The 14,880-nt window shown below is 36.5% G+C and overlaps 1 protein-coding gene across 33 annotated transcripts in view; it reads right to left on the bottom strand.

Annotated features, from left to right (window-relative positions):
* HDAC9 (histone deacetylase 9) overlaps positions 1-14,880 on the bottom strand; it is a 1,021,922-nt gene that overhangs the window by 580,197 nt on the left and 426,845 nt on the right. For 20 of the 33 annotated variants that reach the window (XM_067042622.1, XM_067042606.1, XM_067042614.1 and 17 more), the window contains one exon: positions 3,741-3,803. In XM_067042622.1, the coding sequence (XP_066898723.1) occupies positions 3,741-3,803 (63 nt within the window). Of the gene's footprint in view, positions 1-3,740; positions 3,804-4,034; positions 4,333-9,663; positions 9,792-14,880 lie in introns of those variants that run through there. The other 13 variants (XM_059074997.2, XM_059075010.2, XM_059074996.2 and 10 more) reach the window with 11 other exon arrangements.

Raw genomic sequence — 14,880 nt, 5'->3', positions numbered from 1 at the left:
ATTCTTGTCCCCATCCTCAGTGGGCCTACTTATATCTAGGTTTTTGACTGCTACATATCAAATATTTCAATTGATAACAGCCTTGTAAGTGAAGATAACCTGAGTTAGAGAACAGCAAAAATAGTAATTATGGGGAATACCAGAAGTGATTCTTGACATGACAGGAGCATTTCACAGACTTACATTTTCATAATTAGATTCTGCTTTCCAAGTAGACATAAATGACTACTGAATCTAAAATATTCCTTTTCCCTCGACAATACACACCACGGAGATAAAAGGATTCTGAAAGGGTGAAGAAACATTTTCCTTAAAAGAAATTCAGAATTTAGATTTAAATGTTTTTCTTTTGTACCCAAAAATAAGAATGCATAGTGAAAACACGACTTTTCCTTATTGTAAACGTATTTTACACTGATGCTGTACAAACTCTAGGAAATTCTTTCATAATAATCATTCCAATATTGTCTGGAAAGCTCTGCTGTCCAACGCATTAAGCAACATGCCTGGCAACAGAACACCCCAAATTCTGCCAGCTACTGCTGAGTGACCTGAGTCAATGTTTGCACATGCTTCAGCTTCTGCCAGTTATCACTTATATTGGCCCACACAAGCCACAAAAGTGGAGACTGACCTGGCAAAATGTGTCACTCGTACCAAATTCTGAGATTCAATATTATAAAGCTTTTTATTAAAAAGATATTAACAGACTACATTGTAGAACCTAATTCTACTTTAGATGTCTACCCTGGCTGGGTCAGTATTAGGAAAAAAATTGAACCATATAAAACACTTGCAATTTAATAGTATATAAAGAGCTCTGAAGAAAAAAGTCATCTAGCTTAAGGCATGGTATCCAATACAACTAGAAAAACAAATGGGAACTCTAATGCAACGACTAACAACAAAACAAAGCTTTTAAAACAATTAATCTCAAGAAATCTGCTGTTGGGGTCTCACTGTTCAATTATATATTCTGAAGCTTCTTTGCCTTTGACTATTAAGAAGACATTTCACAGAAAATACACACATACCCATGCTTCTCTGATTTAAAGTCACCATTAGCCCAAGGAAAGAATTCAATTCTTATCAGAGCAGGGAAACAAAACAAAAAGCTGATTTATAAGATAATTAAAGAAAATCAAAACTAAAAGTCATTCCCCCATGTGACATGCAATCTAGCTCATCTGGCTCATTCAGCAAGATAGACCTTGGTATTGAAGAGCCAGAAACCCAGGTTCATTCATTAAAAATAGCAATAATAACAGTGATGCACACCTTAATGACATGTTACCTTTGAACTTCACAGAAATGCCAAGAGGTAAGCAGGAGGACATCATTATTCTTCAGTTTACAGGTGAGTAAGAGCTTTCTACTCCTCCAGCAGTGCCCCCTCCACCCTGCACTGCTACAATATATCTTTTTCTCTTTCAGATCCAAAGATTCCATCCATTTCTAAGCCTATCAATCACATCCCTGCCACTGGTCCAAAAGCGAGTTGAACAAGATTTGTAGCTAAATGTGGACAAACACACCCCTAATTTAGCAATTAACTTAAAGGGCAAACCCTATTGATATGGGTCACCAGCATCACCATCACCTCCCCCTTCCCCTGTAACAGTGATACCCAAAGTTTGCTGCGTATTAGAATTGCTCAGGATTTTTAAAATCCCAATGTCCAAGATGTTTCTAATACCATTTAAATCAGAAACTCTAGAGGTGAACCCAGACAACGGTATTTTGTAAAATACTCCTGGTGACAGCACCTTTGAGACACACTGTCTCAGAAGTATACAATAATAACTAGGGGAATTAAATTTAAGGGCATATAATAATATATTAAGCAAAATCAAATGTTACAGGACATGGTGGGAAGAACGCAAATGTTTTTATGTTCAAATTTTTTAAATAAATAGAACTTGGAGTTTTTCCTTATTTATATCAGACAGGTTTGGGAGGTGATGTCAATTGACATCACTTTTTCTTTAACAGCTGGTGCTTAAATGTTGCTTCCTGTAAAACTGACAATAGCACAGACAGTCTCAAGCGCTTCCCTGCTTGAAAATACTGTTGCTTTGTATAAAAATCATTAAATGTCAGGAAAATGACAATCTCAACTGAAACTGGAGTAAATTTATGTATGATTATCAAAGACGCTGAGAAACAGTGAAGCTTGCAAACACCTGTAGCAAGGTTCAATGCCAACAGACAGTATCTGTGTGAAAGGCACAGCTTTGTTTCTACCACGTGAAAGAAACAGTAAACTTGTAACACAGAGGTAAAGACTAAAAGCATAAAGTGTAGTACTGAAAAGACATCTAAAATAGTAATTTTAATAGAGTTGGTGGATATTTAAAAAACAAAATGCTAAGTGACCAGTTCCATCAGAGACATGCCGGCTGACCTCTCCGCAAGCTTTTGTCCACTTTACAGCCACAAAGATAATAAACCATAATGAAATTCTGGTACGTTTGCTTTTGATAAGCAGGCACTACTAATTAATGTTAAGTCCTGTTACTTAAGTGTAAACACACCAAATTACACAAAATTGATATTTTATTCTGATTCATTGAAAAATTGGGGTCAACAGAAGGACCTTAAAATCGTCCTAAGTAACCAAGGTTTAAAAAAACTTGCTTCAAACATAGATCCAGAGATGAGAAGGTGTTCAGTACTAGAACAGACATTATGCCTACCTGTGGAATATTTCTTTCCATTCTAGCTCTACCAAGTAGACATGCCGCATTCTTATCATGGAAATCTAGGTGGTGATCTATAATTATGATTAAGTACACATAGGAACACAGAAGATGTGAGGGAGAACTTTAAGCCAATTTAGATGGAAACACTCAGAAGAGAACCAAAACAAAAAGTCCCTCAAGCTTTAGGAACTAGCTGTAGGGAATAAATGTGAAAAGCAACATTTACAAGTCTGTGCCATCGCCTGGAGAGTCTGCTCTTTTAACAAACAGAAATTGATAAAGTTGACAAGCTTCATCTTCCATCAGCACAGCTCCTTGAAGGCACAAGCACATACACTGGGAAACTAAAAATCGGAATCTGTTACTATTATTCTTTAAAACGTTGCACCTGCATATAACACCTTTCTATGTGTGTTATGCCCTTGCATCTGCCTGACAATGCTAGACTCCCCAAATGTTTTGAAGAAAATTAAAATAACCATCTGCTAGTAATAATTTTATTTCATCCTTAAGCAGTTTCATTTTGGGCTTAGGAGAAAAAGCCACATTAAAACTACCTTCACAACTCCTGTAGCAAACACATTTCAGAAGGTAGGTCTATAAATAGATGTGCTTCTGTAGGCACACTGTAAATATAAAATCATCCAGCTAGAGGAGACTGCAGTGTAAGCTGCAGCCCCGATATGAACTTACCTGATTATTTTAAAGTCCCATTAGAATACTCCTACAATCAGTACAGATCTCCTTTTTCTAGTGGCATAGTCAGGCAAAACACCCCCAAGTACATTTTACTTATCTCAGTCCCATCCTTCATCAGAAGCTTAGAGATTTCATTCAGAAGCAGCCTGTCCCTAAGCAGACTGAATATTCACAGAAACAGTAATGGAAGGGATCTAAAACCCTCCAGACGCCAAGAAAATAGCAACATCAACAACAGAAAGCAACAAACCCTTAACAGAGGTGATTTCCAGAGCTTCATTTCCCAAGTCAGCCCCTTTTCACGCAAAAAAGGTCTCAGTTATGAAAAAAGGGTCTTACCTGAGCTGATCATACTGTGCATTCTCTGCTGAGCCAAGAGCTGCTCTCGTCCAGCCACCCCATCTGAAGAAAAACACGAGTCAGTCTCGTAAATTGTCTGCAGCATATTCCAATCACTCTTACTTCAGCTACTGAAAGATTCATCGCTGCTCAGTATACGGGCCCCAGGAGTTACCCTGGCTGGTCCTCCCTCCACCCCGAGGAAAAGAAGCAGAGGAACAGCTTCAACAATGGTTTCCTCTCTGTTAACACACACTTTTCAAAAGACCTGGACACTTTTCCCACGTTACCAACCTGTGTACAAAGCAGAAAGGACCGAGTGGATGCTAAGGCTCTCTGGAGTTTAGGCTACACCGGAAACTAAAAGCAGGTGGGAACTAGGAATGTGCTTCGGGGTTATTGCTTTGTCAAAATAAGTAGAAAAATATTAACTCTACCCACGAGAAAAAGAAACCAATTAAACCTGGCTTTTAGTTCCTCACGCTGCTAGAGTTTCGTTGTAAGAACCGTCAGTCAGTCCTGCAAGTGGCTTCAGCCGGTGCCCTTCTCCTATCTGTTTGTGTGTGTCTCTTCCCCCTCTCTGGTCTCTCTCAGCTCAAGTTGGCTAAAGCTAGTGATAATGCATTTGCATATGAATCAACAACAGCATGGCCCACAGGCACAGAAATAGAACAATGGTCGGCCTGAGCCAAAAATAGGTCAAGCATGGCCGAGTGATTGGAGCCTGCATTAATGCATTTAAAAATACCCCAGCAAACCCAGCTGTCCAGCCTCTATCTTTCAAACCATAATTCTCTATTGCAGGGCCTTAAAAGCAGTTAACTCTTTCCTCCCTCCAAGCTGGCTTTACACACTGTTTCCATACTGGCGATTCGCTTCCAAAGAAAGGAAGGGGAAAAAAAAAAATTAAGAATCATAGTTCTAAGAGGGCAAATGCACATACATTTCATTTCATTTTATTTTTGTAGTATGTGTTTTTGGAAGAGAGAGGAGAGAAGTGCAGAGCTCTGTATTGGTTCTAAAATAATACTGGAAGCTTTTGCTCATAATGTGGTTTCTGCCTCACCCACGCTCAGCAATCCTGGTGTTCTATTTTTGTTGCCTGTTTCTCTGGCTACACTGCAGTTGGCTGTAGCACTAGAAGCTTTTCTGCCTTCTAGTTTTAAGACTGACAGGAGATTTAGTAGAGGTAGTTTCAGAAAACAAGCACACCCCAGAATAAAATGTTTATGAAGGACTAGCTTGATTTTTACTTGCTATTTTTGTAAGGCAACTGTCCTGTTTCACAAATCTCAATGTAATCTTAGTACCACCTATCAATTTTATTGCATTCAGTTTCTATTATATCTAATACACACACACACACACACACACACACACACACACACACACACACACACAGCTTAGACCTAAAAACGTTCCCTCTATTTCAGCCTCTCAGGCTAAATTCAATTCACCTGCAAAAGTAAAAGAAAATGTTGGTACTTTATTATGGATGGGTGCAGAATTACAGATTATATGTACCTGTGGATCAATAAATAAATATGGTCAGTCCCCTACTATGAATGTTATGCATTCATTTCTACATTGATTGCCTGAAACACAGACCTCACTTTTCTATAGAAATAGCATTTATAATAGTTGATAGATTCCCAGACCAACACATATTGTGGAATTCACCTGTAAATGAGCTATAGTATTTAGGACTAAAAATTCTGTGGTCTCTGGTGTACAGTTAACATCATTTCTACCTGAGAAATAAATTCTGCATCACAAATTGGGTTGCTAGCATCTAGCCACTCCCAAGAGCAAACCCCCAAATGAAAAATCCACTGGTCATGGGAGCTCTTCTCCTTTTTCTAAACTAGATCAGCAAGACAAAATAAAACTCCTAAAGCATTAGTAGCAACAGAGAAGGAAGGGGAAACAGCAGAGCGTTTCAAGGTTCCCAGGATGATCAGGTGAAGGAGGGATCTTGGTCAAGCAGAGTGTGGGGCAGAAGAAAGAGAACACTGAGACAGACTTGGTGAAAAGGAGGAAGCATGTTAAGTCATTAGGCAGATAACTCTGCTGAAGAAAATGGCACTGAATTTTCCTACTTTCATAGATTAACTCCTACTTACTGTGCAATTATATTTGAACAGATAAATTATAAGAATTTTTATTAAAAAGTTATTCCAAATTACATTTGACTTAAGCTAAATCTTAAGTTCCTGTCAATGAAAATCTTATGTTCCTGTCAATGGGAAAAACTGTTTAATTCCATCTGCTTTTGCAAGTAAACTTTCACTCAGTTAAGAAACTGGTGTATAAAATTCCAGGGATGGAAATACTGTGGATCTGGCAATTTATCTCAGAGATTATGTAAGCAACCACAGCATTTTAGACCTGGGAGGAAACTTAGAGATTGTCTATAATGATGTCCAAACTCTCTGTTCCCCAGGATGCCAAGGTACCTGGGAGTTGACTCGGTGTTCTCCAGAAGATGTTCCTCCCTGAACCAGGGCAGCCTCATTTTCATCTGTTTACATTTGGGTATGTAAGATTTGTTTTGAATTATGACTTCTTATATTAAGAAAAAAATTAAGAAAAAAATATGGTGTATGGTGACAGATGGTAACTAGACTTATCATCGCTATCATTTCATAATATATAGAAATATCCAATCATTATGTTGTGCACCAGGAACTAACAGTGTTGTAGGTCAATCATACTTCCAAGACAAATAAACTCATAAAGAAAAAGAGAGAACAGATTTGTGATAACCGGAGGTGAGGGGTAGGGGATGGGAATTGGATGAAGGTGGTTAAAAAGTATCAAGTTCCAGTTATAAGATACATAAGTACTTGCAATGTACTGTACAACATAATAGTTATATTATTATTATATAATACATAATTAATATATGATTAATATAATTAACACTGCTATGTGTTCTATGAAAGTTGTTAACAGAGTATATTCCAAGAGTTCTCATCATAAGAAAAAATTTTTTTTCTTTTCAACTTATCTTGTACCTATATTAGATGATATGTTAGATGAATGCTCACTAAACTTATTGTGGTAGTCATTGATGATGTATGTAAGTCAAATCATTATGCCCTACACCTTAAACATACAGTGCTGTATGTCAACTATATCTCAATAAAGCTGAGAAAGGAAAGGAAGGAAAAAAATAACTGAAATCCACTCATCTAGTACAAATGATCTCCCTTTTTTACAAATGAAGAAAGTAAAGAGACTTTTTAGAGGGTTATGAAAGATGCAAAAGCACTCATTAATGGAGTTATGACTGAAGAGACTTGCTTAGTTTCTAATAGGTACTCTAGCCAAGTAGGTCTAGCATTCATGTTCTCCAGTCCACCATCTTGTCCCTTACAATGCAAATAATTATCTGAGATGTTGAGAATAAATTTTAATATTATCTACTTATGAAAAATAGAATCACACTTAATTGTCTCAGAGTGGTTTTAAACAGAATATGTAAAACTAGTGATAAACATAAGAGGGACAGCAAAAATCCTAGTACAGATCTTCCTTGACTTAAGATGGGATTGCTTCCTGATAAACCTCTAAGTGAAAAACATCATTAAGTCAAAATGCATTTAATATACCTAACATCATAGCTACCAAACATCATAGCTAATCCGAGCCCATCAAACATCATAGCTACCTACCAAACATGGTAGCTAATCCTAGCCTACTGTAAACATGCTCAGAACACTTACAGAAGCCTACAGGAGGACTAAAGCATCTAACACAAGCATATTTTATAATAAAGTATTGAATATCTCATGTAATTGAATACTGTGCTCAAAGTGAAAGACAGAATGGTTTTAAGTGTATCAGTTATCTACCCAGTGCTGACTATGGCAGACTAGGAGCTGTGGCTCACTACTGCTGTCCAGCATCTTCACAGAATATCGAAATTTCAATTGGTTTCTCCTGAATGCATATTGTTTTCTCACCATAGTAAAGCTGAAAAATCGTAAATGGAACTGAAACTGTATAATGATTAGCCAAATCCATTTCACCTGCCTGGACTAATCAAGATGTTTTAAGATTTGCATGTCCTCCAAGAGCAGGTGGTCTACACAATAAGATGTTTGCCTGAGTAATTTTCCAGAAACTTGGAGTCAGCTGCATGTGGTTTGAGCTGAGGTGGTTAAGACTGGGTAAGAACACGGACTCTTCAAATGGGCATGCCGAGGGCCTGTGAGGTGACCTTTTGGACTTGCAGAGGCCTGTAGCTTTGTTATACCAGCACCTAAAGACAATTATCGCACCTTTTTCCAATCACCTTTCCCATGCTACCCACGCTCCTGAGGCTTTCTATGCCTCTATGCGTCAGATGACCCTGTTTCTTTATTCTTTATCCCATCGATACCCCTAGCCCTTGGCCTTTGAGATTTGTTTTCCTGTCTCCTCGCTGGGCTGCCTTTCGAATAAGCCCTCTCTTTGCTGCAAATCTCCAGTGTTTCAGCGTTCTGGCTTGCTGTGAGTCGGGCAGGACGACCTCGGTTCAGTAATGGAACCATTGACATTGGGGACCATCTGCATTGACGTAATATACATCTCTTGTCGTTTTACATTTAAATTATGCCCTCAATTTACAAAATATAGTCTCAAAACTTTTATAATAATGAAAAATAAAATAAAACTCAAAAGAGTTAGTAATTCTCCATTCTCAGAGGTACCAGGAGAGGGCAATCCACATAGAACAGTATAAATAATGGGTCTTCTTCATTTTGACCAAGTTATTTAATTTGAGGTTTATTCATATTTCATCCCTGCATTCTTTCAGCATTTTTTGCCATTAGCAGTCTTGTCTTTCAACTCTTGATAATGAAAACTTAAAGTGAAAAGACATTGGACGCTTATCGTAAAACAGATACCACTTGTTTCTGGGAGGAAAAGATAGCATTATTAAAACCTACCACCAAGTATATTGATTACATCTATTATCCAAGAACTTAAATATTAAGAATGTTGAGGTAATGCTTCTCATATCATCTCAACAATGTTGGTAAAGAAATGTGACTAAGTTTCTTTCTAGGTATTTATAAAACCAATTTTACTGACTAGGAAAAAAGATAATAAATTTTACATTATAAGAACAGTAAGAAGCTAATACAAATGTCAGCCTAGAGTAGCTGGACAGTTTTTGAAATTGTAATATAATAAATTTTAATTCAATTTAATAAACATTTTGGAAATTGATCTAATTATATTTTACATTTATTTAAATAATAAGTGAAAAAGAATAGGGCAAAAAAACCAGCTTCCCAATTTAATAAAAAATGGTAATGGGCATCGAATCCTAATGCAAAATGTCATTCAAGAATAATTATAGTAGGGGCTTCCCTGGTGGCGCAGTGGTTGAGAGTCCGCCTGCCGATGCAGGGGACCCAGGTTCCAGCCCCGGTCTGGGAGGATCCCACATGCCGCGGAGCGGCTGGGCCCGTGAGCCATGGCTGCTGAGCCTGCGCGTCCAGAGCCTGTGCTCCGCAACGGGAGAAGCCACAACAGTGAGAGGCCCGCATACCACAAAAAAAAAAAAAAAAAAAAAGAATAATTGTGATAATTCCAATTCTTTTTATGGGTATATAGGCAAAACAAACAAACAAAAAACATTTAAATTCAGTTTTAATTAAAAATTTAAATTATAGATTAAAAAAATCTACATGTCATCAAAATATATCCACAAGTAACATGACTGAAGACTCCACTGGAAAAAAGCAAAGGAGGTAGTACAACCTAATTTATTCCACCACAATAATACATCCTCTGTTCATCTGTAATCAAGCACAGACTTCATGCAGTACCAAATCTTGTGGTTCTAGAATCCAGGTGCAGTAAGATTTAAAACTTGTTTGCCTGAAGTACTGAATTGTGCTTTACAAGAAAGCTACAAATTACTCACCAAGAGCTGTAAGTCCTCTGCTCCCTCTTTCTCACTCATGTTGCTGTTGCTCCCATCCTCACATTTCTCAAAGTATTGTCACATCAGTAAAGTTATACACACTTGCCTGCAGGCAACTGACTTGATTCCTAGATCCCGGAGGAACAGGAAGGAGAGGGAAAGTATAATATACTAATTTTTACTCTGAACTAAGTAGCTTATTTTTCTGAATTTTCTGTCTCTTATTAAATAGTGGACACTAAATTTACAAATGATTCCTCTGTACTATAACAACCTAATTGGTTACCAAATGATCTTCAGATAAGGAAATCTTGCCTGGACCCAAAGGGTCTGCGAAAACACATCAGCAGTGAAATTCCAGGAGACTGTTCCATAAGAAAACAAAACAACAACTTCAACAAACCTCTAGAATTGTTGGCCTTGCTTTGATTGAAAATCATTTCTTCTCTAACTCTTCCCTGCAAATTGGATGTGCTGATCCATGATTTATTCTATATTTAGCAGATTAAGAGCATCAGGATCATCAGGGAACTTGTTAGAAATGCAATTTATTGGGCCAGAACTACTAAATGAAAATCTCTAGTGGGAATCTGAATTTTACAAGCCCTCTCAGTGATTCTGATGAACAGTAAAGTTTGAGAACCAGTAGATAAGACCATCCTTTCCAAAGCAATGATTAGATGGCTAAAGGTATAAATAAATTATCTATTTTGGGTCCAATTTCAAATTAAACATTATTATTACAGAGTGCTTTTTCAAAATGAAAATAATTAAAACTTGCTAATAGACTGAAGAAGACCACAATATTAAAGGCATGAAAAGACCATTTTCTCTTTTTAACAGCATCTACTTTGAAATATTGGTTTGTATTTCAAATTGTATAACCTTGGCTAACCTATGCTATGTTTACCAAACTCTGTATGTACAAGGTATTTATAAGACCACAAACTCTTAGTAGAAATCTTAGTTTCAAGACAAAAACACTATTTTTGGCTATAGGGCTATGAAAATAATAATTCTGGGAGAATTCCAATTAAGTAAAATTAGCATTCTAATCTTTGCTATTTGGTATGCCTCAAATTTTTAATTTTATATTATACTACAAAGTGTGTTTCATTATTATGTAGCTGTACCTTTAATATTTATCACTTGGAAATAAATGGGATTCTGATCACCTAAAATTAATAGTCATAGTTGGCATCTGGATGGATACTACATTTCAGAGCTGTAATAAGACTAATTTCCACATGCTAATAAAAGTACAGCAGACATCAGAAAATAAACCCAGAAACGTCATTTCTTGCCACCAAGATCACGTGGTATTTACCATACCAAACTATTACCTATCACCAAGTTAAATCAAGAGAATGTTGGGATGCTTGCTTCCGAAAATAGCAACATTTTCTTTTAATGTTGCAACTAAATTCTGACTTCATAATTCGATCTAGTTCGGTGCCAACTACCAAATTTTAGAAATAGCAAGCACCCAAAATATACTGTACTTATTTTTTGACTGATCAAAACTGTTTATAGCAATGGCATATAATTAAAGTACAAACATTTGCAATTGGCTGTATCACTAAGTTCATCAGACATCCTATGGTTATGGAATCTTTCCTATTTCAGGACCCTTAAATCAGTGCCAAGAACAAAGAACCATGGCCTCCAAGACCATTCAGGTTCTGACCACAACATGACTTAGTAACTTAATCCTTTACTTTCTTTTTCAAAATTCACGAACATACAATTTCTTGGTATTACCCACACAAATCCTTCATTCTTCCATGCCTTTGCACATGCTGTTCTTGTAATACAGAATGCTTTTCCACTCTTTCCTATCTGGGAAATTCCTTTTCATTTTTTTTTCTTTTCTTAAATAACCACGGTTAAAGATTTGATGAAAGTTCATAATAATGCAATTGACAAGGAAATTTAGTTATTTCTGAGATATACACTTTAAAGTAATAACTAGAATTATGACTTATAACATTATACCAGAACATATAAGATTTTTAGAAATTTCAGGAAATGTCTGAAACATTAATATTAACATATTTCTATACAAATAACCCAAAGAAAGTTTAGTATTAGCTGTTTTGTTTGTTTGTTTTTTTATACTACAGGTTCTTATTAGGTATCAATTTTATACACATCAGTGTATACATGTCAATTCCAATCGCCCAATTCAGCACACCATCATCCCCACCCCACCACAGTTTTCCCCCCTTGGTGTCCATACTTGTGTTCTCTACATCTGTGTCTCAACTTCTGCCCTGCAAACCAGTTCGTCTGTACCACTTTTCTAGGTTCCACATATATGCGTTAATATACGATATTTTTCTCTTTCTGACTTATTCACTCTGTATGACAGTCTCTAGATCCGTCTACATCACGACAAATGACTCATTTTCGTTCCTTTTTATGGCTGAGTAATATTCCAGTGTGCATATGTACCACATCTTCTTTATCCATTCGTCTGTCGATGGGCATTTAGGTTGCTTCCATGACCTGGCTATTGTAAACAGTGCTTCAATGAACATTGGGGGTGCATGTGTCTTTTTGATTTAAGGTTTTCTCTGGGTATATGCCCAGTAGTGAGATTGCTGGATCATATGGTAATTCTATTTTTAGTTTTTTAAGGAACCTCGATGCTGTTCTCCATAGTGGCTGAATCAATTTACATTTCCACCAATGGTACAAGAGGGTATCCTTTTCTCCGCACCCTCTCCAGCATTTGTTGTTTGTAGATTTCTGATGATGCCCTTTCTAACTGGTGTGAGGTGATACCTCACTGTAGCTTTGATTTGCATTTCTCTAATAATTACTGATGCTGAGCAGCTTTGCATGTGCTTCTTGGCCATCTGTATGTCTTCTTTGGAGAAATGTCTATTGAGGTCTTCTGCCCATTTTTGGATTGGCTTCTTTGTTTCTTTGCTATTGAGCTGCATGAGCTGTTTATATATTTGGAGATTAATCCTTTGTCCGTTGATTCGTTTGCAAATATTTTCTCCCATTCTGAGGGTTCTCTTTTCGTCTTGTTTATGGTTTCCTTTGCTGTGCAAAAGCTTTTAAGTTTCATTAGGTCCCATTTGTTTATTTTTGTTTTTATTTCCATTATTCTAGGAGGTGGATCTAAAAGATCTTGCTGTGATTTATGTCAAAAAGAGTTCTTCCTATGTTTTCCTCTAAGAGTTTTATAGTGTCCGGTCTTACATTTAGGTCTCTAATCCATTTTGAGTTTATTTTTGTTAGGTGTTAGGGAGTGTTCTAATTTCATTCATTTACATGTAGCTGTCCAGTTTGCCCAGCACGACTTATTGAAGAGACTGGCTTTTCTCCATTGTATATCTTTGCCTTCTTTGTCATAGATTAGTTGACCATAGGTGCATGGGTTTCTCTCTGGGCTTTCTATCCTGTTCCACTGATCTATGTTTCTGTTTTTGTGCCAGTACCATATTGTCTTGATTACTGTAGCTTTGTAGTATAGTCTGAAGTCAGGGAGTCTGATTCCTCCAGCTCCACTTTTTCCCTCAAGACTGCTTTAGCTATTCTGGGTCTTTTCTGTCACCATACAAATTTTAAGATGATTTGTTCTAGTTCTGTAAAAAATGCCATTGGTAGTTTCATAGGGATTGCATTGAATCTGTAGATTGCTTTTGGTAGTATAGTCATTTTCACAATATTGTTTCTTCCAATCCAAGAACATGGTATATCTCTCCATCTGTTGGTATCACCTTTAATTACTTTCATCAGTGTCTTATAGTTTTCTGCATACAGGTCTTTTGTCTCCCTAGGTAGGTTTATTCCTAGGTATTTTATTCTTTTTGTTGCAGTGATAAATGGGAGTGTTTCCATAATTTTGCTTTCAGATTTTCCATCATTAGTGTATAGGAATGCAAGAGATTTCTATGCATTAATTTTGTATCCTGAAACTTCACCAAATTCATTGATTAGTTCTAGTAGTTTTCTGGTGGCATTTTTAGGATTCTCTATGTATAGTATCATGTCATCTGCAAACAGTGACAGTTTTACTTCTTCTTTTCCAATTTGTATTCCTTTTATTTCTTTTTCTTCTCTGATTGCCATGGCTAAGACTTCCAAAACTATGTTGAATAATAGTGGTGAGAGTGGAAATCCTTGTCTTGTTCCTGATCTTAGAAGAAATGCTTTCAGTTTTTCCACCATTGAGAATGATGTTTGCTGTGGGTTTGTCGTATATGGACTTTATTATGTTGATGTAGGTTCCCTCTATGCCCACTTTCTGGAGAGTTTTTATCATAAGTGGGTGTTGAATTTTGTCAAAAGCTTTCTCTGCATCTATTGAGATGATTATATGGTTTTTCTTCTTCAATTTGTTAATATGGTGTATCACATTGACTGATTTGCATATATTAAAGAATACTTATATTGAAGAATCCTTGAATCCCTGGGATAAATCCCACTTGATCGTGGTGTATGATCCTTTTAATGTGTTGTTGGATTCTGTTTGCTAGTATTTTGTTGAGGATTTTTGCATCTATATTCATCAGTGATATTGGTCTGTTATTTTCTTTTTTTGTAGTATCTTTGTCTGGTTTTGGTATCAGGGTGATGGTGGCCTCATAGAATGTGTTTGGGAGTGTTCCTTCCTCTGCAATTTTTTGGAAGAGTTTGAGAAGGATGGATGTTAGCTCGTCTCTAAATGTTTGATAGAATTCAGTTGTGAAGCCATCTGGTCCTGGACTTTTGTTTCTTGGAATATTTTTAATCACAGTTTCAATTTCATTACTTGTGATTGGTCTGTTCATGTTTTCTATTTATTCCTGGTTCAGTCCTGGAAGGTCATACCTTTCTAAGAATTTGTCCATTTCTTCCAGGATGTCCATTTTATTGGCATAGAGTTGCTTATAGTAGTCTCTTAGGATGCTTAGATTTCTGCAGTGTCTGTTGTAACTTCTCCTTTTTCATTTCTAATTTTATTGATTTGAGTCCTCTCCCTCTTTTTTTTGATGAGTCTGGCTAATGGTTTATCAATTTTGTTTATCTTCTCAAGGAACCAGCTTTTAGTTTTATTGATCTTTGCTATTGTTTTCTTTGTTTCTATTTCATGTATTTCGGCTCTGATCTTTATGATTTCTTCCCTTCTGCTAACTTTGGGTTTTGTTTTTTCTTCTTTCTCTAGTTCCTTTAGGTGTAAGGTTAAATTGTTTACTTGAGATTTTTCTTGTTTCTTCAGGT

The sequence above is a fragment of the Kogia breviceps genome, chromosome 9 (genome assembly GCF_026419965.1).
Source record: "Kogia breviceps isolate mKogBre1 chromosome 9, mKogBre1 haplotype 1, whole genome shotgun sequence".
In the NCBI taxonomy this organism is placed as follows: domain Eukaryota; kingdom Metazoa; phylum Chordata; class Mammalia; order Artiodactyla; family Physeteridae; genus Kogia; species Kogia breviceps.
This window is presented reverse-complemented; position numbering and strand designations above follow the sequence as displayed.